The 26,942-nt window shown below is 37.3% G+C and overlaps 1 protein-coding gene across 6 annotated transcripts in view; it reads left to right on the plus strand.

The window, feature by feature from the left end:
• MYO6 (myosin VI) overlaps nucleotides 1-26,942 on the plus strand; it is a gene marked incomplete at its 3' end in the record, with an annotated part of 80,179 nt that overhangs the window by 17,488 nt on the left and 35,749 nt on the right. For 4 of the 6 annotated variants that reach the window (XM_081998314.1, XM_081998315.1, XM_081998316.1 and 1 more), the window contains exons 7-14: nucleotides 1,421-1,518; nucleotides 3,373-3,537; nucleotides 9,806-9,886; nucleotides 13,061-13,241; nucleotides 15,951-16,095; nucleotides 23,741-23,898; nucleotides 24,513-24,604; nucleotides 25,060-25,132. In XM_081998314.1, coding sequence (XP_081854440.1) covers nucleotides 1,421-1,518; nucleotides 3,373-3,537; nucleotides 9,806-9,886; nucleotides 13,061-13,241; nucleotides 15,951-16,095; nucleotides 23,741-23,898; nucleotides 24,513-24,604; nucleotides 25,060-25,132 — 993 coding nt within the window. Of the gene's footprint in view, nucleotides 1-1,420; nucleotides 1,519-3,372; nucleotides 3,538-9,805; nucleotides 9,887-12,136; nucleotides 12,146-13,060; nucleotides 13,242-15,950; nucleotides 16,096-23,740; nucleotides 23,899-24,512; nucleotides 24,605-25,059; nucleotides 25,133-26,942 lie in introns of all 6 variants that reach the window. The other 2 variants (XM_081998319.1, XM_081998317.1) reach the window with 2 other exon arrangements.

Raw genomic sequence — 26,942 nt, forward strand, 5'->3', positions numbered from 1 at the left:
GGCTTTAATCTCTTGTTGCAGTAGGTTTGCTTTAACCAGTTCCTTAGTGAAATCCACTGTGTGCTGAAGGAACTCAGAATGCGGCCAAGAGTTGGATAATGCCTGACACAGTATTCTATAAAATTAATTGGTACTTGTAGGTATTCTTCTGAGTTTGGGTGTTTTAATCTAAAACAGAATCTGATGCATGAATTTTGAAGTTTTTAAGGCACAATTTTAATGAGCATGCTTACAGCATAGGAGGAACCTTTAACCTATCTGAAAGACCTCTTGCAGTTTATTTTTATTTATAACCTTTTCTTCAAAACTGTTAATATTATGTAAAATACCTGAATAGTTATCAAAGATCTCTTAAGTCAGTTTTGAAAGTCAGATTGGCATTTTCATAAGTTTTAAGTATTGAAAAAATGAAAACCTAGCCAAAACAAAAAGTTAATGCTGATGTTGTCCTACTAAATGGCGTACTGTCATCCATAATTTATCCAACCATTGTAGTTATTCCTTCGTTCTTTAATTTTTGTAGGAGCAGATTTGTAGATGGTTGTCAGTGGAGTTTTGAGTCTGAGTTTCTGCTCACTTAGTTCCCAATGCATGTTTTTTTTAGGTAAAAGCCTTAAAAAATCTTGCAGATTTATTCAATGGTTTATTGTTGGCATGATTCAGTAAATTGGTTTTATTTGATCATCACAGCTAGTAAATGCAGTCTTTCAGAGGCTTTGAGTTTCATAACTACTAAGCATTTTCACACTGCTTAAACTGTTCATGATGTGTAGAGACACACACACACATGCGCGCGCGCGCTTTAGAATGCTGCCACTCTTTCTGTATGGGCTTTAAGGCGCTTGAGAACTGCACCCAGTAAGAAAATAAAATCACTTAATCAACTAAATGACCTAACTTGAAAGGGCATTTTAAAGTTGTTTTTTAAATCAACACAGTCTTCTAATAGTTTTTTTTTTTTAATTTCCTAATCAATCTAACATGTTGCACGCATGACATTTAAGTGGCACTTTTGTCTGTGGGATAAGTGGATAGTTTAGATGTTATGAATAACAACTCATTGGGAGGTGTCAAATTGTGTGTTGTCTCATACAGTTTATGTATCAATTTTTTACCTACTTGCTGTAGAAGAACATCACTGAATAATTTTCAGTATTTGTTTCTGAATTTCTTATACTGTGGATTCACATACTTTGCAATGTTATGTGGTATTTAAGGACTTCATTGTACGTTCCACCACAGTATATCCAGTACAATTTGTGAAACTGATTATTCGTAATAAGTAATATTTTTCCTTTAATTTTCAAACCTTATTCCCAGTAAGTTCACTAAATAATTAATATGTATTTGTTCTCTCTTTCTGTTTGGTAGATTATTGATAAAATTTTAACACTTAAAAATTTTTATTTTTTTTAAACAGCAAATCCCCTATTAGAAGCCTTTGGAAATGCAAAGACTGTTCGCAACAACAACAGCAGTCGTTTTGGGAAATTTGTAGAAATTCATTTCAATGAAAAGGTACTGTAATTTTGATCCAGATAACCAGTGATGTGTTGTGGGTTTTTTTTTTCTTTTGTTCCATAAAATGGTAATGCTAGACTGGAAGTATGCTGAATAGACTTATCTATCTTGCACCAAATAGCTACTGTCCTGCACCACAGATATGATTTGTATACTGTCACCTTGAAAGGAAAACCAAAGCCATACAGTACTGTGTCACTAGTAGAAAATGGTGGGTTAAATCAGTAGGAAAATTGCTTCCATCCACAAAAGAATAAAAATTGTCCCTTCATTGCAGAAAAGCGAATAAATACTTGCTGTTAAGTATTTATGCATTCTTTTAATGCACAAATAAATGTGAGTTGCGTGTTAGATATAAACAGATCTAAATGTATTTTAATGCTTTAATACTTAAATGAATTATCGATGTTTTTATGTATTTGTGTGAAGATTTGGGACCTCCCATGTATATTATGTATGTAACAGAAGTAATGGAATTGTTTTTTGTCAGATGTACTACTCACTGTGTTGCTTAGGAAAATTTTTCTTTGTTTGGGTGTAGTTTTGTTGGGCTAGTGTATGTATGCACACATTCCACAATTAAGGATGACTGTATGGCTCTCCGGCTTGTCCAAGTTGAAGACTTTTGTCAACAATCCCTGTAGAGATTATGTATGTGTGTCCTCATCTTTCTAATTGAGGTGTTAAAGAAATAAATTCTGGCAGTTCCTTCCTGTAGAATTGAAGCTCATCATCTGGTCTTGAGCTTGTCATCTTTTCCTAAGTTTTCATCACTTGGTTTTGTAACTAAACTTCAAATCTCTGGTTAATAGTTTGGATAGTAAATAACTAAATTCCTTTAAAGGTAGAGGGACTTCATCTGGTGGTCCAGTTCAGATTAATAAATTTATGGAAGGGACCCAAATTTCTGCTTGGAATGATGCATTCATGACCTGTCAACTTAATCTGTCAACACTTTCATGGTGGTTTCAGATTAATTAATTAATTAAAATAAATAGCACTCAGAGTATCTTCAGAAACTGCTTAAAAGCTTGTTTCAGCTTTCCGGTGCAAGATCAGCCTGTTTACTTGAGCTCCTTTTTTACAAGACTTCATACTTCACAAGATTTCACTTCATGGTGACCTTATTAGGTCTGATTTTTCAAAGGAATATAAGTACTGACTGAGGCCTCCTGAATGAGTGAATGCCTGCATAACCATAGTCAAATTTGTCAGCCAATAAGTCCTTTTTAGTTGCTGTAATGGCCATAAGCTCAGGAATTTCCTTGCTATTAAGATTTGTCTAGGCACAGGGAATTTTATCATAGGCCAGATAACAAAAGGCTTTTGAAATCTGTATCAGACTTCCATCTCAGAAAAGAAGGACAAGTGTTCAAAATAAAATGATTGTTCATAATTAGTCTGCCTAAGATGTTGTCCAAGAATGTAGTCTTTAATTTTAAGCCTTCCTTCTCCTTTGCAAGAGTCTCGGTGAAATGCAACTAGAGAAGGTTGTAATAGCACAGTAATGGCACTTACTGCTGTCCAAAAAGTGTAAGGCTGGCTGTAGCAATGCGGTTTGCAGGAACTATTGGAATTCTACCAAGGATTTCTGCTTGTTGGGGTAAAGCAGACCCTTCTTTTAAGAGGAATGTGTGCATACACAATGCATGAGCTGGGGGGAGATGTTATGGTAAAGGCAACGGTTTCTTTTCTAAGCTTAATATGTATTAGGTATAGATATATTTTAATCTTCTTTGGAGCAGTGTCTCTTGAGTGAGCCATGATCAGATGAATGTAAATTGAAAACATCTGAGTGTCAAATAATCTAAAAAGTATTCAGATAATCAGAAAAATACTTCTTCCTTCTAGAACTCGGTGGTTGGTGGATTTGTATCACATTACCTTCTGGAGAAATCTAGGATCTGTGTGCAAGGCAAAGAAGAGAGGAATTACCATATCTTTTACAGGCTTTGTGCTGGTGCTCCAGAAGACATTAGGGAAAAACTATATCTAAGCTCTCCTGACAATTTTAGGGTGAGTATCAGAATCAGTGTTCATAAAGCTTCCTATATTACCATACATGGATTTTTCACATAGAACTTATTAAAATCTCTATTTATTGTCTTTGACAGACTCTATCCTTTTACAAAAACCAGATTTTTTTGTTAAATCTGTTTGATGCTGAAATAAATGGCAGCTGCCTGCCATTTTTCCTTATTGGAAGATTTCCTGTGCTGCTTCTCTATGTCTTAAAACTGAGGAGTATTTATTTGCTTTTTCAAAAAAATGTATGTTGCATACCTAGCTGCTGGTGATGTTGTTATGGGCTCTTCTAGAGGTGTAAAGTGTGAATTTCTTGGTTGTGATCTAACTGTTCTGTGTGTAACCCATCTTTTAAGTCCTGAAAACTGCATTTATTTTTTCCTATTCCAGCCATGTGCTTAGGAAGATGTAAAAGTTGTCCCACGATTCTCTCTCCTAAATTATTCTTCCTTCATGCTTCCCACAAAGGATGCCACCACGGTGGCAAGGTGGTTGAGCTTCTCTGTTCCAGTCCATATCCTCTCACATCACTTGTTTTTTCTACTCTGATGCACCTTGTTCCTACCATACTATACTCATTTGTACTGCTCCAGTTTTGAGCCTCTCCTGTTCCTGTCATTGTACTCCTCTGTCATTCTTGGTCACTCCAGGTTATATGATATGATTCACCAATCTCTTTCAGCTGAAAGCTCAACCTTTTACCTCCAGCTGACCCAAAGCCCATGCTGAGCTCTTCCTGCCAAGATTACTTTTATTCATTAAGCATGATCCTCCCTCTTAGGTTTTTCTTCACCTAACTTATTCTTTCCTGAGGACTATTTCCTATTTCTGAGTTTCGGCTATCTTTCCACAACCTGTTACTGGTCCAGTTAGTCAGGTAATGGAGAAGCCAATAAAATGCTGAATGTAATACTCCTAACTATACCTAAATGAAAGTGAATAAGGTAAATAAGACTTGAATCATTGTGTATACTTCTTTAAAAATACTAGGTTAATGTTCAGTGCCAGGGAAAAAGCAGAGTAGAATTTCAGAAGTTGTTAGAAAAGGAAGGGAGAATGAAATAGTGAGTTGTGCTGCCATGTATATCCATATTTGTAAATAGCATACGCAGTTTTGTCATCCCAACTCGGAACAGTAAAATCTTTGGGTGAAACAGAGGTCATGGTCTAAGACAAGCGCTTGGGTAGTATGGGCCTTTTAATTCAATCCAGTGTGCCTGTTCTTACATCTTCTAATTTGTTTACTCTCTTTCCTTCTTCTCCCCATGCTTTATTTTTAGGGGTTTTGCCCTTTTCTGAAATTATGTGGTTTCTCCTGATTAACCCTGATTCTGTGTTATGTGTCTAGTAGCAATCCCACAAACAGGCTGGCTTACTGTCCTACCATTAAGTTCTTGCATTCTTTTCCTTCCATTTTTCCACTGAATGGTTTTACTACTTCATTTTAACTTTTAACTTCTTCCTCCAGCTTTCCTTCTTTCTCCTCCCCTTCTCTGCGTTCAGATTTCACTGAATTGTCTTGAGAAATCATTGACAAATAATGTGATGTTCCCTTTTGATTTCTTTCCCTTGTCAGTCAGAATGTTTTCTCTTGTGTTTTCTCTTTGCCTGAGTGACTCTAACCCTATTTCCCTTATTTTTAATCTGTCTTTTAATTTCTGCATGCTACATCTTGATTATTGCAGTATTTTTTTCCTTGAGAAATGAATATTACTGAACTCTTACCCAAGCAGTGCAGCTTTACTGATACAGCTGTTTCTCTTTTTTTTTCCTGATTGTCTCTTCTCTTTCTCTTCAAAGCAAGCTTCTGCCATCCCTTTCAGGGTCCTTCTAAGCTTATTCACATCTTATATTGTCATCATCAATTTTACTAGTAAGGTGAAGATGCTTGCCTTCCATCACTCATTCCTGCTATTTAATTGTATATAAATATATCTAAGGGTTTTTTGTTTTGTTTTTCTTTTCTTTTTGACAGTCATACTTGAACTGTAAATATCTACAAATATCACCATGTACTTTGTTGAATTGCATTGAAAAGAAAAATATTGACAAATCAAATCCTACTGGTAAATACTGGTCTGTTGTTTGCTTGTGTTCTGTCATTTGCCTCCATCTCTCCACTGTCTCTTGGCTTATGCCTGGCTTGGAATCTCATGGCAGCAGAACTTTGTGTATTTCTAAAATACACAGACCAAATCCCTGCCATGGGTTTGGAAGGGTTTTGTAACACAACCCTGGAGAACATGTGCAATTACAAGGATATAAATGAATTGACTGTCATATTTTTAGACTTCCTTGATCTTATATGGGGTGAGGAGCCCTGCTGACAAAGTAGTACATCGCTCTGTTGATTGTTTTCTTTAGTGGTGTTATCTTCCTACTTGGTTTTCTAAATAAAACTTGACCTGTGCTTATCTCTTACTTTCCCCAAAATCTTTTGTACTCAGTTTCATCAGAATTTAGCAGAGGACTAGAAGCCTTAAAGATACAAACCCTCTACTAGTTCTGTGCAAAGCAGTGGTTGCGTAGGTGGGAGCTAAATTAGTGCACTCATTGTGGGGAAGACGAGCATACCACTGGTGACCAAACGGGTTGCTGCTGCCTCTTGGCTTGGCCAAGTCAGCCTCTGCTTACTGATGAGCCAGGAAGCGGGCATAGAGCTGCAGTTCCATATTGTGCACATCGTACATTTGTGCTGCGGTATCTAGGTGATCCTGCTACCTAAAAGCCATGGCAGTATTTTAGGACAAATGTCCGTGCTTCCTCAAAGGCATTCCTAGGGGGCCTCTACAGACCTTATATTATTTCTTTAAGTATTTAGTTTGTATCTTCTTATGGTTCATCTGTTTGTACTCAGTTGCATGATGGAAACTTGGTCTGATGCTTATTAAGAAAGAACTGCTTCCATTCTTTAGAAAAGAATGAAAGCTTTTCCTTTGAAACACCAACAAACACATTACTTTAAAAAAAAAAAAAAGCACAATTTATTTTCATGCAATATGGAGCTAGTTGTCAAAACTTTCCTCTTTACTGTGCAGTTGTTCTAGGCACTATTCACTTGTATGTTTTAAAGCTAAAGTCTTGAACAATTTTTCAAATACGCATTTTTATTGCGCAGCCACTTTTCCATTAAAACTTGTTTCTTGTAGTCAATAGAATTTTAATTCTGGAACTGAATTTTGGGTTTTGTTTTGTTTCGTTTTTTTAATCAAAAACTCTGCTCACGAGAGCACACAAGGCTGTAGATGTCAAGGTCAGAATTATAACCTGCTTAAAATCAGGCTGTTGCAATACAGTGTTGAACAGCCCGAGTGCCTTTACAGAAGACACTCGCTTACTTGCCTGTTTCATTTATAATGAGTTCACAGTCACACCAGCGTTATCACACCATGACATAATTTTTTTGACTTGTGCTAAGTTTGCAGCAGGTACTTTAATTTCCATTAAGAATATTTATTGCTTTACCATAAGTTAGTATTTGAATCCTGAGTTCCTTGTTGCATGTGAAAGATCCGCTCTGCATGTTAAATTTAAAAAAAAACCCACCTTTTTTTCCCCTTCTGAAGTTAAAGTAGATTAACAAAAAAAAAAGTAGGATCATTTTCATCTTTGTATGAATTAATTTTTAAATTAATACAAATATACTTAAAGTTTATTAGTCATATTGCACTAAATTTTCATGAAGAATCACTTTATAGGAGATTCTTAGGAAAAAAAACCTGGAAAAGGTCAATTTTTTCTTGAAGTTGTATTACTTCTGTCAAGACTACTTTTTTCTGTGTTCTTCATTCTCATTTGATGCTTTGGGTTTCGTCACAAAATGGCTTGTGTCACTTTTACCACATTTTTTGTTGACTGCATGTGTGCCTGGTTCAAATTTCATGGAAATACCATCTTTGAAGCTTCTAATAATAGATGATAATATTATACTAGGCAAGGTTTGATGATTGATCAGTGTTTTGATATTAATACTAATTTTTTGTACAAGAAAAACTTTCAGGAAAAGAATTTTACTCTTAAATTGGTTATTTAGAAAAATCCATCTCTAAAGACACAGTTTTGAATAGTCTCTATTGTGCCACTTGTCTTGTGCCTTCTAGCTTGTCAAGTCAAAATCCAAATTAGGGCTAACTTGGGTCCTAACAGTCAAGTATGTTTTGCTCAATGCCTGGTTTCTCTTAACTACACTCCCTTGAAAATAGGACTATCTCAAATCTAAGGTAATTCTCATTCTTCACAGAAGTGAAACAATATTACAAGGCAAAGGATAACTTAATGCTCTTTTTTCCCCCCGTGAGGCTGGCTTCCCCTTGCCTTAAGTGATCCCTTGTATTCTCCATTTGACCATCTTGGCACAGGTGTGCCCTTGCTCTGGGCACCTGAACCAAGGCAACTGCATTGGCTGCACCTGCCTGAACTGTCTACATTTCAGCAGCGCTGATGGGGGTTACCTCTCTGTTAGTCCATCCTTACCCTACAGTTCCCCTGGGGAAGCGTGAATTTACTTGGCAAAGGACTATGAAAAGTTGTAGGTTTCTTCTCTCGCCCTTACACACCCCTGTGTTGTGTAAGGTGTTTGAGGTGCTTGTGTTTTGAGGTTCCCCTGCAGAAGTTTTCAGAGAGTCAAAGTCATTAGGTAAGTCTGTGCTGAATCTGGTAGGTCCCAGGTGGCTTGGACTGCACCACATGGCTTTGAAAGTAAAAGCTGCACAGAAGCCTGCAGCTGGAGTATAGTTGATGGAGGTGAAAAGTTGCAGTTTTTTTCAGATATTAATTTCCAGCAGAAAGATCGGATTGCCTTATGTTTGGGTCACTGATGTTATAATGGGGTGTTGTACTTCAGAGTTTAAAAAAAAAAAAAAGGCACGATGATATTTAGATGTTATACACGATAACCTCAAGCTGTGTATTTGTGTGCTTCAAAAATATTTCTCCTAGGTTTCATATGTAAATTTACTTGAGCTTTTAGCTTTCAAATGAAAGCCATTATCTTGTGACCAAATGTCTCCTACATAGGTTATTATTGAATACCATGCTGGTTCACATTATCAGGCTGTCAGATAAGTTTCCACGCTCTCTTCTTGAAAAGTACAACCTTTTTCACTTCCCATCCCCAGTTTCTGGGATCATGTTACTGATACTGTAATACCGGGATATATTGTTTTGTTTAAAATATGCTGTGCTTTGCATTCTTATTGACTGATAAAGAAAACTTCTCAGTATTTTTTTAAACACCAAGCTAACTTTGAACAGTGCTTTTTTTTGTCCCTTTGTTTTAATATCAAATTTGTCACCTAGTTTTTTTCTGCTGTTAGAGATGCTTTAAGAAATATTTTATTCCCTAGATTTTTGTATATAAATTTTAATTAAAATGTAGAATTATCTGTGTTCACCTAGTTGAAAACATCTTCTTTGTTCATGGGCTAGAGCAAAGAATCAGTTCACTTCCTTTAGACAAAGGGTTCTGTCCAAACTTTTGGACAGAGTTCTTCCTTTCAGCTGAACAAATCAGAAGGAAAAAGCTGGCCATCTCATTTTGCTGGAAGTGCCAGTCATTGTGTGAATGCTTGGTCTATTCTCTTTACTGTACAACCTGAGATTGATATCAGAAGCCAGATTCTGAATTAGGCTTCTGCTTGTACCATGTTATAAGCTTTTAATACTCTTCAAGGTTTTTATTACACTATGTCTCTTACTACCTATAGAAATATCACTGGTGAAGAAAAATGACCATAAAGCTACACTGGACATAGTACCACAAATTCTTTGATCCTACCCCTCTCACCCTTGGATATACTATATAAAGCCTATGTATTGTTGAAAACATAAAGATTATTGTGAATTTTATCTGATGTTCTGTACAGCTTGCTGGAGTAAAGTTTAGTATTACACATGGGCCAGAAAATGTATTTTCTTGATTCCTAATTTTGATTGTCTTTTCTGTAATTCCAGCCTCCATTTGTAGGTTTAGCAGAGTCAAAGAAAAGATTGTGCGACTTAATAAAATGAATATCCCACTGTGTCAAAATGTACTTCAGTTGTCAAAATCGAAAAGCTTTCAGCAGAAGTTTGTTACTGTTGCAATTCTCCTATTTTGTAGATGCAGATGAATACATGTTCAAGGAATGAATTCTGAATACCTAGCATGTTGTTGGTATCATATGATTAAATCAAGCTGTGTAGTGCAAGCCTTAAATGAAAGCACGTTTTCCCTACTTCTATCTTTAAGCATGCATTTCCACTTTTTTTATTGTTACAGTATTTAAATCGAGGCTGTACCAGATACTTTGCTAACAAAGAAACAGACAAGCAGATTTTGCAAAATCGCAAGAGTCCTGAGGTATGTTTGTATCTTCAGTTAGTTTATATTATTAACTAATGCAGATAGATTTGAAAATTATTATTACAGTTTTACAGTGTGGAAAAGAAATGTTCATTTTACACATCTTTATAGGTCTAAGTGGGTACTGTCAGAGCTGGTATATTCAGAACTCTGGTTTTGGAGTTCAGTCCTAGAAATGCATTTTAACATGCATCTTAAAATCACAGAGAAAGAGTGTATAAAATTGTTTTCCTTTTCATTCTTACAATAATATAACACTTAATGATGCAACTTGTCTTGTGGAAAGCAAAAATTAATCCAAGACTATTTGTCACTTTCTTTTTAAGTCTTACTACTGCTCGGAATAGGTCAGAAGCAATAGTTTTTTACCAGAGCCATTTTTACTGTCTGGATTTTTGAAGTGATGCTCCAAACTGTTTTATAAAACACTAGTGCAACCGTGCTTCCAGGATGAGTATAACCCTCTCCCCAGTACACTGCATTCTTTATTGTTTTTTGTTGTCCCCTTGCTATGAACTGTACTTACAGCAGAGCATGGCATTTCCTGGAAGAAACCGTCAAACTTCAAAATACTTCTTTCCTCCTGCTCCATCTCCATTTACATTCTTTTAAAACGGAAATTACTAAAATTTGTAGCATTTAAGCCTTTGAGCTTGTTCACATGAGGGCACTAAAGAATTTAACCCAAACTAATAATATATGTGAACTGAAAGTTGTTTAAACACTTCATTAAACTTCTACTCTGTTCTCTACTACAATTTTCATCTATTCATACCTGAAGTATGATTTTTTTCATTTGTATAGCTGGAAGATATTTAAAATCTTAATCAAATCCATGGTTGGGATTCAGTAGCAGGGCAAGCTGCATATACATATGGAATAATACAAAGATAAGTTTACTCAAGAGCTCTTCCTCCAGTCACTGTGCCATCTCTTTTACCTTGGGAGAGCTTGGGCTTGAGGTTGTACATAGCTCATGCCTAGCTGTGAAAGACACTATAGATACTACCTTTGCTCAGGTCAACATTGTAAAGTCTTTACCTGGATTTCTAGTGTTTATACGTCACGGAATCACAGAATCATTAAGGTTGGAAAAGACCTTTAAGATCATCAAGTCCAACCATTAATCCAGCGCCACCATGCCCACTAAACCATATCCTGAAGTGCCACGTCTACACGTTTTTTGAATACTTCCAGGGATGATGACTCCACCACTTCCCTGGACAGCCTATTCCAATGTTTGGCCACTCAGTAAAGAAATTTTTCCTAATATCTAGTCTAAAGCTCCCCTGGCGCAACTTGAGGCCATTTCCTCTCATTCTATTGCTAGTTACTTGAGAGAAGAGACCAACACCCACCTCACCACAACCCCCTTTCAGGTAGTTGTAGAGAGCAATAAGGTCTCCCCTCAGCCTCCTCTTCTCCGGACTGAACAAACCCAGTTCCCTCAGCTGCTTCTCGTAAGACTTGTTCTCCAGACCCCTCACCAGCTTCGTAGCCCTCCTCTGGACACACTCCAGCAACTCAATGTCCTTCTTCACAGAATCACAGAATCGTAACACTTGAGCACGTAATGCCAGTTTCTTTTGATTGAATGTAGGCTATTTTCTATAGTCGGGGATGGCGGAGAGTGAGATACAGAAATGCTGATTTGATACTACTGTAAGGCAGAAAGTTGGTAGATGTTTAGCTCTCTTCAACCATACAGGCTAAGAGATGGTTGGGAGATTTTGCCTCAGTTTACCTAATTTGCCTTAAATGAAGATTTGTAGTAAAGTTGGTCATTTATGTAGGTACAAAGTATCAACATTCACTTATTCTTGCTACTGGACGATGAACCTGTGCAATCTTCTGTTACTGATGGGATTTACAGGCAGGTGTTCTGTCATAAAATGTGTCCTCTAAAGGACTTAATTTGAAATAAGTGTTTGTCTAAATTAAAACATACTGAGAGAATAATCCTGAAAATATATATTAGACATTAAATAGCAGAACATATGGTGCCATCATACCTGTATGTTACAGCCATGTCAATTAGAAGGCTTAATAAAGGATCAAATTTTAATGATATTTCAACCTAGTGTAGCCACTTAAACAGGAAATACATTGCATTGTTCAGGTTTTTTTACATCAGAAATTAAATATCTGCTCTGTCATTTTATGAAAAATATTAAGATTGTTTATTTTAATGAAAGTAGCTGGAATAGTCAATTAATACTGATATTATTTTTGTGTTTTCCTTATCAGGAAGATGAGGTGATCATTTTATATAATTAAGATGGAGTTTAATTTTATTGATGTGTTTAAATGTTGTGTGAAGTGAATTTTTCAGATGCATGTGGTGTTTTGTTTTGATAAAGAACATGTTAGCTTATTTGACATTAACAAGACTTCTATTTAAAGTTAATTCTTCTTAGTTGAAGACGTTTTCAAGTAATTGTAAAACCTTAGATCAGTCTGTGCATGTTCATTTAGTCTCTTGATTGCATGCAGATGTGTTACTATCTACTATTTAAAACCATTAATAATTAAAATGGCTGTTGATGTATTTAAATTAGGAGAATCAGCAAAATGTTAAATTGGTATTTTAAAATGTAGCTGGTATTCTTTTAACCTATAGAACACTGCGAATAAGTTTACTGTTTTTCTTAATCACCAGCAAATGTTAACAAGTATATTTCTTTAAGTAAGTCTGTCTGGGATAGGGATAACTCTTCCAATTCTGATTTGTCTTGTACTCCCTTCTCAAGGCCTGTCAAACTTTCTGTCATCCTATTGAAAGGACCTCAGTCTTCTTTCAACTGCTAGGGGCTAGAAGCACTCCTTGGTATAAGGGCTTTCATAGTTTCCTTAACCAAAATCTTCCTTTCCACTGCTCACTATCCTGTATTCCCCTGTCCTTAGCTGTCACGCTGTCCAAATTCTGCTTTCTGGAGATAGTTTGAAGTTTGCTTTGAAGCTGAAGTTTGAAGATCATGCTTCGAAGTATCAACAAATTAAAACAAATTAGGATTCTTGCAAAGCCTGTACTGTATGAAGAGCTCTAATCTCTTTCTACTTAGCTTGGCATGCTTTTTTATGCTTTTTGTTATGGTTTATTCTTGACTGAAAATAATTGCTTACATTTACTTTAAAGTCACTTACTGAATTTTTGTTTATCTTGTTTTATAGTACCTCAAAGCAGGTTCCTTGAAGGATCCACTCTTAGATGATCATGGAGATTTTAACAGAATGTGCACAGCAATGAAAAAGATTGGACTGGATGATGCAGAAAAACTTGATCTTTTTAGAGTAGTGGCTGGTGTCCTTCACCTTGGAAATATTGATTTTGAAGAAGCTGGGAGCACTTCAGGTTAGATGAAACATAAATTGTTTTCTGTAAAAGTACTGAAAAAGTCTCTTGATTATAGATGGTTCCTTTCCATGCAAATTATTGCTTCGGAAAGCTGCCTTGTGTTCAAGGGTAATTCAGTCTTAATTCACACCATTTTGAAGTTGAGTTTACCTGTTTGTTTTGAAGTTACACTTCTTTACATGCTCTGAAAGCAAATAGGCTCTCACTGAAATTGTCCAAGAAATTGTTCAGTGCAAAGTTTAATATAAAGAAAAGAGATGTTTTTGTATGTTAATAATAATTTTGAAAGGTCCAACTTCTTGATAACGTCATGAAAACATCTTGAAATTAGCAACTACCATCTGTAGACCCATCTGTAGAGAAAGGCATTATGTCCTTTGGCTTCCAAAAATACCATCATGTTAGTATTTTGAGAGGTGAGGGGAAAAAAGTTACAGCAAAAAACTTAGGTAACTGTAAACTTCCTAATGTGATTAGGATGTTAAGATGTCAGTCACAAGATGAGTTGGTACGAGCGTAGCTGAGACGTAGTAGTAGAATGTGCAGGAAGGCTGAGGAAGGGGAATGAGTGTTTTGGGAGCGGTCGTTCTTACCTTACTATGGAAATCAGCCTCTCTAAGTTGAGAACTGCTGTCCATATATTCCTGAAGGACTGAAGAAGCTCCTGGTCTGGATGTACTACAAATACAACTATAGTAGAAAAGATAGGTATGTAGAGCTTTATCTTGTGTTGCAAGATACACAAGATACAATGAAATTGATTCCTCTTAGTCCTACTTCAGGTATGTATAGCTGTTGCCACACTTGGTAAAGTTGTTAGGAAGGGCATGCCAAAGAATGTTTTAAAGGGTGTTTTGAATGATGAATTAAATGAGTACTAGCCTTATAGGTTCACGAGCTCCCAACCCCAAGCACAGAATTGCCACAGAACTGTACAAACATTGTGTTCGGAAGAGATCAAGAGAGATCTCTAGTCCAATGTGCTGTGGTCAAAGCAGGGCCAACACTGAATTCAGACCAGGTAGCCTAGGGTTGTCTCAGAGAACGTGGGGTTTTTTTGGTTGTTTTTTTGGTTGTTTTTTCCCCCCTCCCCCCTCCTTAGGTCAAATCAGAACCTCCCCAGTGTCAGTTCATGGTCTTGCCATCTTCATGAAGATGACTGAATCGAGCATGATTAATGTGAATGAATCTGGGAAGACGTGAGGGTAGAGAAGGGTAGTGGCTTCACGGGGCTCAGCAGTAAGCTGGCAGGGAGCTTCCCTGTTTGGGCCTTCAGTGAGATGGGACTTCGGGGTTGACAAGGTGGGAAGATGAGTGGAGAGACAGTTTCAGGAGGCAACACAAACCTCACAGAGAGTGAGGAGTCAGGGTTTAGAGAAAGGAGGGAGGACACCAGAACACTGATTTTCTCTGAATACTGAAATTCATACCCATATTTTCTGGAATGAATTGTTACACTTCTAAAATGTTCGCTGCAAACAGGGGCTTTATTTTGCTCTCACCTTGCATGTGTACACAGAGGGTCTTCATTTGACCTGCTCTGGGCAATATCTCTCTGTACCAGACACCCTCTGAATTTTTGTTAGTTCCCTCGAAAATCTGGGAAACACCAAACAAAAGCTTTTTATTACAGGTTAGATGGTGTTTCAGAGCTTCTGACATCAAGTCACAGAAGCCTTAATCTTTTAAGGACTCCTTTGTCTTTTTTTTTGTGTCTTTTTTTTTTGTTTTCCTTAGTTGCATTGTAGAGTTAAGGAATTCCAAGCAATGTTTGACTAGTTATTTTTCCCTTTTGGTCTCTTTGCTTACCTGTAGAAATAGATTTTACTAAGAACAACAGGAAATAAATGTAATCCTGGTATAATTAATTTGTTACATTTTGCGTAAGCGTTTGAGTGTTTCAGTTGAGGATTTAAGAACCTGTAGAGGCTGGACGAGCTCTAGCTCGTGGTGCAGAGCAGAAGGAAGCACACCTCAGCTCTTTGCCCGGGAAAATGTATGCAGCGTTATCTGAAAACCTAAGTGCAGGAGCCTGCCGTGCCAGGCACTTCTATTGAGCTGTGCCTACATAGCAAGGAAGTCTGGGGGATTACAGGGACGTGCAAATCCAAAAGTTTTAAAATCACTAGAGTTAGTTACTGGGTATTAACACTTCTGCATTTTGGGATAGTTCTTTCACTTAGGAATAGGTTAGCTTTTGAATGGCCTATGTTCAGAACGAAGTTCCAGAAATACAGAATTTCATGTGTAGTTTTTGAGTGTGTCTGGGTGGTGTGGTTGTTTTTTTGGTGTGGGTATTTTTTTGTTTGTTTTTGTTTTTGTTTTTTTTTTGTGTTGTGGTGTTTGTTTGTTGTGGGGTTTTTTTTTTGTTTGTTTTTTGAGGGTTTTTTGGGGTTTTTTTTTGTTTGTTTGTTTTTTGATATACATTTAATATATGAAGTAATTTCCATAGGCAAACTTTCATTCCTTCAGAGTTGATGTTACTTCCAGTCGTCGCGGCAAGATCATCACCCCTTCGCTATTTCCCCCCCCTAGAATTTTCCATAAAAATGCCAAACTTCGCACCTGTGGCAATGGCATTAGGAAGCATGCTTTAAAATCAGAGCGCGGGTCTGTGCCTGTCTGCACTCGGGGGGGGAGCCGGCCCCGAGGCGCGGCGGGCGCTTGGGGGCGCGGTGGGGTAACGGCTGTGGCGGTCGCTCGCAGGGGGCTGCACGCTGAGGCCGCGGAGCGAGCCGGCGCTGGAGTGCTGCGCGGCGCTGCTGGGCCTGGACCCGGAGGACCTGCGCGGCAGCCTCACCACGCGCGTGATGCTCACCACGGCAGGGGGCGCCAAAGGAACGGTCATCAAGTGAGTCCATGCGCGGCGCCGGGCGGGTGGGGGGCGAGGGCGCGCGCACGCACACACGGATACACACACATACACGCACGTCGTCGCTGTTGGGGATCTGCCTCCCCGGCGCTGGCTTGGTCCCTTCCTCCCCCGCCTGCCGCCCCCCCCTCCCCCCCGCGGGGAGAAGGGAGACGATGGCCTCAGGCTCCCGCTTGCCCATTTGCACGTACGAACTGAGCTGCGGTTAGCCTAAGCGCAGCTGTGTGAAATGCTTACGTAATGAATGGGTTACGAAGTACAACTGCAAAAACGTGGTGCTGCAAACATAGGCGAGCGCGGAAGACTAGCGGACTTCCGTCGTTAGTCCCTTCAAAACAGAACCAACGTGCTATGTTTTTCCATCATGCAAATTGATTTTGAGTTGACAAAATTTTAAGAGGGTTTTGGTTTTCTTTTTACTCTTTTTTTTTTTTAACCAGTTGTTCCAAATGTACATTTTTATGTACATTTTTAGATGCTCAGGCTCGCTTGTTTCATTGTTATTAGGTCCTTGGATTTTTTTTTATTTTTTTTTTTATTTGGAAAAGTGGCAGTTGTACGATAGCTGAATAAAATGGTCTTTTTTTCAGGAAAGAAACAGCTTTGAATAACTCACTATCACATTTTATAAAACCTCACATGTCAGTGAGTACACTGCGTGGACAACGACAGCATAGCAGTCAGCCTGTTAAATCCATGACCTACATGGAAAACCAGATATGCTAATAGATTTAAAAGATATACCGTTTCAAGGAATGTTAATGCTGTGCCTAAAGTATTTCAGCAGATACTTGGATTCATCTTTCTTGTCGTGGGGGCTGCACGGTGCTCCCATGACTGCTGCCCTGTGATATTAGGTCTGGGATGCTGTAATTAGAGGGTGGTAGATCCACCATTCATGGTGTCTGAGTGATCAGTGTCCCTGTGTTTGACACATGTCATTGTTCTGAAATCAAAATTCGGCTTTAAAAACACCACCGCAAACAGAAACCCAGAAATGCTCTGCTGCTTGCTCTTGCTGGTAAACAAATATTTAATCTTGAGTGCAGAGTTAATATTGTTTCACAAAACGTAAAAAGTAGTGGAACAGGATAAATTTAAGAGAAGAGTTTGTGGTTGTTTTTTTTTTCTTGTAGCTATTAAGAATGCATCACTATTGAAGTAAATAGTGACCTTAAAAAAAAAAAAGAGTAATTATCACTTTTTTTCAGTAGCTTACATTTTAACAAGAAGCTGTCATCAAGGTAACTTCCTAGGCATAGAAATAGGGTAATGATTTCTTTCTGTATGCCCACGAAGAAGGAATTATTGCAAGGAATGTGTTTAAACACCATGGAAGTTATGACTTCTGTGAAACTGAGTTTTATGAAAATGATCAATTTCACTTTATGGTTTATGGAAAACCTCTATCTTCCACCACAAATTTTCTCTTGTTGAGATTGATCCGTCTAGCACGGAAGCTGTCAGGGGTGCTGGCTAAGCTGTGTGCAACTCATGTCTGTTTTAACATTTGGTTTTCTACGTTGTCTACTTTCTGGAGCTACAGAAAACATCGCATTGAAAACTGAGCTTGGGCTAAAAAGTTTTGAGCACATTAAAAGTAGTTCTCAGTCTTTAGCTGAATGCATCAATCTTTTAATTGGGAAACTAACATTCACATCACTCGTTGGAAGAATGCATGGGTGCTTCGTATTGACTTATGGAAACAGTCAGATTTGTTTTAGTTTCATTGAATCAGAAATGCAACTTCATGCACATTACACCAGATGTTTAATATATGAAAGCCATAATTAAGTGCCTTGCATATTTTATGTATTTTGAAATGTATTAGTATTATTTATATTTATGTTTTATAGTATGAAGTATTTGCTAACGTTTCATAAACTTGTGGACTGAAACAAAGTAGCGGCTGATTGATTTAACCTTGGTACGTCACTGTGGCCAGTAAAGGTGGCAGATGTTAGGTAATGCATGCTTAGGTTATATCAGACTTATAGGTGAAAAGTTGATCTTTGAGCACTTGAGAACATTGGCTTTTTTAGTCCTCAAGGGATGGAATGGATTTGAGTAATGAAAGTTTCCAGTGGTCAAGAGCTCATTCTTTGCAACAGAAGTAATCTTGATCTCCCCCTAATTCCAACCAATAATGATAAATTAAAAGAGAATAGCTGTGGTGGAAATACTGTTCAGTGCCTGCTTCCTGATATCCAGGATGACACTGATCTTCCTGGCCAAAATTTGAGCATAATAAACCATCAGTGACAGCCTGTCACTGTCTGAACATCGTATTTTTTAGGGGAACACAAAATCTCTTCTGAATGAATTCATATTCAGGAGTCTTAAATTTAGCATGGGTATGGGCTATTGTTCCAGCAATACATTCTTACCGAATAACTGAGCTTTGAGGTGTATTTCTAGATAGAGCAAAGAAGTAGACTTCTTGGGGGTCTGCTTACTTTTGTACTTTGAAAGAAGGGATGTTCAAAAGTTAGAACCTTCATAGTGATTACCGTGGAAAAAGTTATAATGCAGTGACAAATGGTAAGTAATGATTGGGGAAGGGTTATTCTGCCTTCAATTAAAAGTTCAAGATCTCATCATAATATAGACAATAGTGCATTTCTGGAAAGTGGTTATAAATACCACCCCACCTCCCCACCCCTCCCCAAGTTATTAGAAATTGAGGACTCACACACACTGTCATCTTTCTGCCTTATCAGCTGATAGGGGAAGTTACAAATAATTTTTCTTTTTATAACAACCTTTACATGTAGGAAGACATGGGTCTGACATGACAAAGTGCCTCCAGTGGCCAATATTTTCCAGGTTTTACTATTTGCAGTCTTCCAGACCATGTCTAAATTGACAGCAAAATCTTTGATATATTCATCCTGTAGAACCTTCATCAGTATTACAGATAACATTAGAGTAGACAATTACATCTTGTACAGTACAGATGGTGCTCATAGTAATGCATGGTGGTATGAGAATTGCAGGTTTGCAGAGTTTGCAACATTTTTTACTTAATTCAGCTTGTGGTCCACTATAACTGCTGATCTTTCTCTGTTGACTCACTGCTTACCTGGTTATTCTCCATTTTGCATTTATATTTTTGAATTCTCCTAAATACACCACCACCGCTTTCCTTTACCAAAATCTGTGTTGTGGAATTTTAGATCATATCTTCAATTTGTGAAAATAATTTCACAATTATTTCACATTGTGAAAATTGCTAATCTTGTTACTAAGATTTCCTGCTTTTTCAGTTCAGTATTATCAGACTGTTTTTTGAAAATACTCTTACTTTTCTCATTCCTATTTAGTGAAAGTGTTAACTAGAAGCAGGAGGACTAGTTAACTAAATCACATCCATGTCAGATGCAGATGGCATCCCACTGGAAATGCTCTCAGTGAGCTGTTGACTCTGCCTCTGACAACAGATTGGTTTTGGCTGTTGTACACATAACGTATAGATAAAGTGTGTCTGTATACTTATGAGAATGTTTGGTGGGATGTAGCAAGCACTAAAGCAAAGGTGTATCATAATATACTGCTTCCCTTTCACTACATTTCAAGAGACCCTGTTAAGGAAAGTTTCTTAAAGAACAAATTCAGTCTTTGTTCACAACTTCAAATTCACTTTGGATTATGACTAAAGATTTTCCTTTCAGCATATTTATCCTGATAAGCCCGGGGCGTTGTTAGCAAGTGTACGGTTTCAAAAGTCTGCAACCACAAGCAGCTGTGTTTTTGTGCAAGAAGATCATACTTTTCCCCAATGTTTTACTTTGTGGGTGGCAAAAATGAATTTAGAGGACTCCTTCCACCATCTCAAAGGATTAATGCATTAAACCTATTTCTCTAACCTTTTCTAAACTTGTGCAGCTAAAAGCAAACATATGCGAATAAATACGCTAATATCTTTTTCTCATGTGACTTACTGCACGTACAAGGAAAGTGGACTGGACTGTTTTAGATACTTACTAAATAACCACCAGGTTTTGCTATGGTAGCATAGTTTAGAAACTATTTGATTGCTATCGATATTAGAGTTTTGACAAGGACGTTGTTTTATTTTGTTCCAGCAACCCAAAGAGCTACTCATTTCTCTCTCTCTTTCTTAGAGTCCCTTTGTGTGTGAGTAGATCATGTGAGTCCTAATAGGTCACAGTGAATAAATAGCTCAGCTGAAATCACTGTGCTCGGAGTATAACAAAGGCTTTGTTCTGTCCGGCACAATGGAGCTAACAAGGAGCAGTAGGAGGGTGATGCTAAATGCTATCTTCCTGGATTTTATTAAATACTAATGTGCACTGGACTGCCAGGGAGACTTGACAGCTGCACTACGTTTATCCATTCTTGTTAGTCTCCCAAAAAGAGCATAATGATCATCTTCTTGGCTGATGTTTTTTGATGGCTGATTTTTGCCATCCATGTGAAGTGTGTTTACAGAGAGAAAAAAATCTGGTACACCTCTTAGACTGTAAATAAATGCACTGTACTAATCTCTTATTCAGTTTCTCCCGTTCCAAGAAGGCTTTCAAACAGAACTCTGTCATCACAAAGTAAATTATTTTACAGTGTGAAAAATTAAACTTGACATCATTCTAGGTCCTCCAGCTTCTTTCAGAGTATGTTTTCTACCAAAATGCCTTTTTTGTTTATTTTGTTTTTGTGGTGGTACTGAAGCTTCTGTTGGAAAAACTCTGGGAGGCTAGTCACTTCAAAAATTATGTTTTTGTAAAAAAACTGTTTCTCTATCATTTTAGGAACTTTAACTTTTATCAAATAACAAATGCGCTGCTTATATTGTTTAATTACTTAGGCCTTTCACTAGGGAGGGTTATTTCATCCAGGCCATTTGATTTGTGAAGTAGTAACCAGACTGGATGACAGTGACTGATAGGTATCACTTCACCTGCTCTCTTCTCCCTGAATTGTTGACAACCATGGTCAAATTGCACATACTGTAATTGCAGTTTATTTGTTTTGGAAAATGTTTGGCAACTTCATGGAATTGTCCACAGGATAAATCCAGCCCGTGAGAGCGCTTCCCCCCAGTCCTCAGACCTTGGGGATCGCTGGAAACCTCGCTGAAGAAATTAGTATGAAGACCAAACAAGTTTTTTTCATTGCAGCTTTACCAAATATCTTAGAAAATTGGAATGATTTCTTCTCTGCTCCTTACAAGTAGCTGATGGAAGGAGAAGAGGAGGAGAAGGTGAAATAGAGGAAGAAAAATATTTTTTTCCTGTTGAAACAAGAAACAGGAGCAGGAAAGAGATTTCTTTGTCAGTATACAGACAAGGGGAAGGGAGGAGCTCAGGGAAAGCTGAGTTCGCAAGAAGGAAGTTGCTCATTTTGACTGTCAGTTCCATATCGACTGGCTCTGTGCAATTTCAGCATTATTTTGTGGTTCTATACTTTCAGCTGTGCAAAACACATTGCAGGGTTATATTTTCTTTCCATGACTTTCTGTTCTATGATAATTTAAAATAAAAATAGGGTTTTGTGCAGTGTCTGGAATTCTACTTAATAATGGCAGAATTTGTTGTTTTTGAAGAACAGGGCCACTTCATAATTACATACTCTAGAAGTATGACTCTGCCATGTTGCTTAACATACTTAAAAAAAAAGAAGTTGAAAGCATAAATGATTTTAGTGTATTGTATTATGTAATAGTCCTGCAGCTGACGTGTGGGAATTAGTATTCTGATCTCTTAAACGTATCAGAACAGAATGTAAAGGTACCTTCCTTCTATTTATAAGATAAGATCTCTGTCAGTACTCGTTACCTTAAGATCAGTCAGGAGATACTTAGTGGAAGACAAGATTGTGTGTTAAAGCTAATTACTACCTAATGTAATGTAGCTGCAGGTGTCCTTAGTGGACGGAGTCTCTGGTTCCCTGACTTAGCAGTCACAATGGAAAGTGATCTCCATCAGTCTCATGTTTCTGCATCAGAAGTATCATCCTTGCAAAAATGCAGAAATAATAAATTTGAGTTAGTGTAGTGCTTGTGAATTCTGGGAAGTGAAGGAAATGATGCAATAGGGGTCAGCCGTGTAGCGTTAAGGTTTCTTTTTCTGACCGGCCAGCTCTTGGTACTCCTGTGTACAGAAAACTACCTGGAGGGGGCGATAGGGCCGTTCTGCAGCCGTGGCATCCCGAGCCTTGCACGTAGGGCTTACTTAAACAGTTCAGGTGAGAGGTTTTTTTTTTTTTTTTAAACGTAGATTTGCTGCATATTTCAGAAGTTCCATAATTTGTGATCGGCCAGCTTAGCTGGACAGTCTATCCTTTGATTCTTACTAAATTGTTGTTGTAGCACTGGTGGTCCAAGGATACAAGAGGCAAGCTATATGGGGGGAAGTGGTTTGTTTTATTAAGCCAGCTGATTGAGATATTTAGAAAAAGCGTAACAGCTTTTGGCATACAGCCGTCATCCTGTATTCTTCATGACAAACAGGCTTGGTGTGATAAAAATCTTATTTCTCCCTGTTCTTGCAAATTTTATCAGTTTGGTTAGCAAAGACGCTCTCCCTAAAAATCTTTTCTTTTGATTTACTTTAACATTGTACATGTCTGTCTGTCACAATACAGCATTGTGCAAAGCCTTTGTGTACCCATACTTGTTCTAAGTTGTAGGCATTCTGTCCATGCATGAAATTTTGATACTGCCTGGCAAGGGGCTCTCGTTATTTTTTTTTTTTCCCCTTTCCATTTATATTTTTTTCATTGACATGTAAAGATTATTTGGAGAGTTTTGATCTTTGGCAGTCTGATGCTGTTCTGGTCTAATTCTGTTCAGATTAATGGGAATTTTGCTGTTGAATTCTTTGGCAACATGATTAGGATCTAGGTGCAATTTACAATCATACCATAAAGCCAAAAGTTCATTTTTCATACTTCTCTCATGTTGTTTCTTAAACATTTCCTTAAGGCTTTATCCTTGTATCAGTTGTCTTATTCTTGAGACTCCTACAGGCACTTCCTCAGCTGGGCAGAGTGTAACTGCTTTTTAGTTTTGGTACTTTTATCTGTTAATCCAAAACCTACTTAAAAAAATAAAAGTCTTATACAGTGTATTTGTACAGGGAATCAGGTGGTTAAATGTACTTTGAAATATATGTGTTCTAAGCATGTCACTGTCATACTGACTTTATGAAATAGCTAGATATATATTATTATATTTACAGATAAATATGTAGTTATATTTGCCTGATACTCCCATGATTTTGTCATGCATTTCATAGGCTTTGAAGATGAGACTTGTGAGGTTTTTGTTTGTTTGCTTTTTTTGTAGATGGGAATGTATATATTTATAGAAAGGTATATTTAAATATCTTTCTCTGACAATTATCGATATAGTTTCTAATTATCTAATGAGCAAGTATGAAAACATCTGCATCTCACTTCTACTGAGGATAGTGAAGCATTATTCTTTCTTTTATAGATACAATAGTTAGTCTAACTTGGCAAGATTATTTCCTGCCTGGGCCTAGAGCTCAGGTTTTTTTGTGTCCCACTTGACAATAATTGGAAAGGCTCTTTTTAAGTTTAGGGTCTAATCTCAGTATTTTAGAGTAAGGAATTCTGAAAAATCTGTGTTTTTGTTTCTTAGGGTACCCTTGAAAGTGGAACAAGCAAACAATGCTCGTGATGCCTTGGCTAAAACTGTATATAGTCATCTGTTTGACCATGTAGTGAACAGGGTAAACCAGTGTTTTCCATTTGAAACTTCTTCTTTCTTCATTGGAGTTCTAGATATAGCTGGTTTTGGTAAGTATACTTAAAAAAGAAGGATTAATTTTCAAGTTTTCTATTATTACCACCAAAGATTCAATTATAAATTCTGTAATGGAGAGTGTGAAAGTTTTCTTTTTGGCAGTGGTGGGTGGGATGGGTTACAAGGACTTAAGAAAATATCAAGAAAGCAAATAAAGCCTCGTTTTTCTGAGATACAAGAATGTAGAGGAGGTGTAGAGCTTCTTTTAATGGTTCCTGTATAGCTTTGTCCTCTTTGGCTCACTAAGATTCAGAATAGGGCATGTTTTCTAATGTGCCCTGCTAAGGTGGTCCAAGACCGGTGAAAAAGGGAACCTTTGGTTTTCAGGTCTTTAGAGCTATGATGTCACTGTGTAGTAGCATCTTGCTTTGGTTTGCTGCCAGATATAACTGTTATTTGTCTTAGAAATATGATCTGCTGCAGTATTTTTGTATCTTGTCTTATGCCCAACTTGAAAATCTGTAAAGGATTTTATTTCACGGAAAAAAGAGATATGGACCTGAATGCGATTTTAAATATTAGCGCTATGAAGCTTTCCCTAGTTACTATGTAATATAAAGTCTTGGAACAGTTGTTTATCATAAAAGTTTTAACTTCTGTTTTTCAGAATACTTTGAACACAACAGTTTTGAACAATTCTGTATTAACTACTGTAATGAAAAACTGCAGCAGTTTTTTAATGAAAGGATTCTGAAAGAGGTATGTTATATTTAATGTTATAGTTGAGGATTTGTTTTCTTACTAAAGATTTATTTAAAGTAGCACTGCTTTCCATAAGATTACACATTATGCTTAGCTTAAAAAAAATTCAGTTGACAAATTGTTTTCCTACTGTGTGACATCTGCTTGTGCTAGAAAAGAATACGGCTTTTTGAAAAACAACAATCTTCATTCTTCTTTTTTACCATTCATTAAAATGAGGTATCCAGATACGGGACAATATCTCATACCTAATGGGAATATCTAATTGTCTGGGCGTATCGTTAAGGAGGTGAAGTTGGAATATATTCAAACTGTGGAAGGAAATTCTAAAATGTTTGTTGATTCATGCTGTATTTAAAAAAACCTTCATGTTTATTTAAAAAAGCTCTTTAGTGGGTAAAAACAATACATGGTGAGTGGTGTTTTCTCTTTTAAATTACTCCTTTTTTTAGGAACAAGAACTTTACCAAAAAGAAGGCCTGGGGGTTAATGAAGTGCGCTATGTAGATAATCAGGACTGTATAGGTATGTACTTTTTGAAATGTCAAGCTATTCGTTAGTGTCATGGAGGAAAAAAAAGCCTCAAGCAGAAGAGTCAAAATACACATAGCACTAGTAATTTTATGCTTTTAATGACGGTTGCAACCTTGTGAATTCTTCCAGCTTTGTATAACATTCCAATGTTGGTTGGTAATAGAGCCATGTTGTCCTACAGTGTGTAATAACTGCAGCTCAGTCTTGTGAATTTCTTGTGTGTTTTCCTAGAAAACTAATCAGAACACCTACACAGGGTAAATAAAGTGAAGGCGTCAAGGTGTCTGGGGAAAAATATCCCATGAATTATAAAAATCCCATCCTATTCCCTCCCACCTTTTTTGAGTCAATGAGCAAAGAAACAAAATGAACTACAGGCAACAGGCTTTAGATGTTACTGCTGCTTTTACATTTCCACAGACTGAAATACCAGAGACTTAAGATGATGTTGTGGGGTTGTTTTTGTGTTGCTGTTTCCTTTGTCTTCAGCTTGTGTTCTCTGAATTGGTGTTTTGTCAACAAAAGTTCATCTTGCTTTTGCATTTACAGTAATTTGCTATGGTAGCTACTCAGGTCTCGCTGAGCAGAAGATTCAGAGTGACAGAATTCAACATCTGTTGCAAAATGTCTGGTTCTTCTGAGTTCCTGTAGCTCTGTTGAAGAAGTTTTCCCTTTGTCAGCTAGGACTGTACAGTCGCTAACTCTGACCTAACTAAAGACAACTCTTGTCAAGCGCACCTCTTAGCCATCTAGTAAAAAAGCAATAGGAAGGTATTTGGAGGAGGGAACAAAAGCATAGCGACAGGAAACAGGTGACTTCTATGGATACAAATCTTATCTCTTCTGGTGCTTTAATAATGTGTTTAATAATGTGTATATAAGGCTGAACATGTTCCCAAAAATGTTTTTATAGTTTAGAGACTGTCACGTCTCTATAAAAAGGGTTGCTTCCTCACCAGTGCATGTGTTTTGTGAAACATCTCTCAGGATCATAGGGGTTCCCTGGTGCCTACTGGAAGAAAAGGTCTCTGGCTGACTCACAGTGGAAAGATGGATCAGGTTGTAGAGACCGGTGCCAAGTTGTTGCCTTCTCCTGCCACAGAAAAGATTTGGGCAGCTTACCTAAGAATAAAAGTAGCAGTCTCTCAGTCATGACCCCTTTTCCTATTCCAACCAACATATGATACCCCACTACAGATTTGGCACATTTCTTCATTGTATGAGTTATTCTTAGATAACTTAATAAAGTTACAGCTTAGTTAAAGCACAGCATATATGCATTTTTTCTGTTCTTGCATAGTCAGGGGGAAAGGATTTTCTACTGCCTTTTGAAGTGAGTGAGAAACGTAATGTTGGTTTCTGTAAAAATACTATTTTGGTTAAGGTGTTAGACCAGGCCACTGGCAGCCCTGAACATGTAGAATTATTAACTGTCACAAAAGAGAGGGATATTATGTTGACATGGACAATTCTTTAACACTGTGGAAGAATCTTAGAAACAGTTGTTTGAATGTCTAACAGTATGTTAGAATGTTTTGATGGAATGTTAGTCATCTCTGTAGCTAAATTAGCTTATGCAGATTTTATAAGCGTAAATTCTTGGATTGGGGCTGTCTTTGTGCTTTATAGTCTCATGCTGTTTATAGTCTGTGGTAGGAGTTCATAGGCACTGCTGCAGTGCAAGCATTAGTCATTTCTTCCTTTCCAGAGAAAAGTAGGTAATAAAAATTCCTCTTACAAGAACAGTTTCATAGATAATACAAGAAAGTTTTAAAAGCTGCAAAATTCTTATGTCTCATAG

The sequence above is a fragment of the Phaethon aethereus genome (genome assembly GCF_964289735.1).
Source record: "Phaethon aethereus genome assembly, chromosome: 3".
Taxonomy (NCBI): Eukaryota; Metazoa; Chordata; class Aves; order Phaethontiformes; family Phaethontidae; genus Phaethon; species Phaethon aethereus.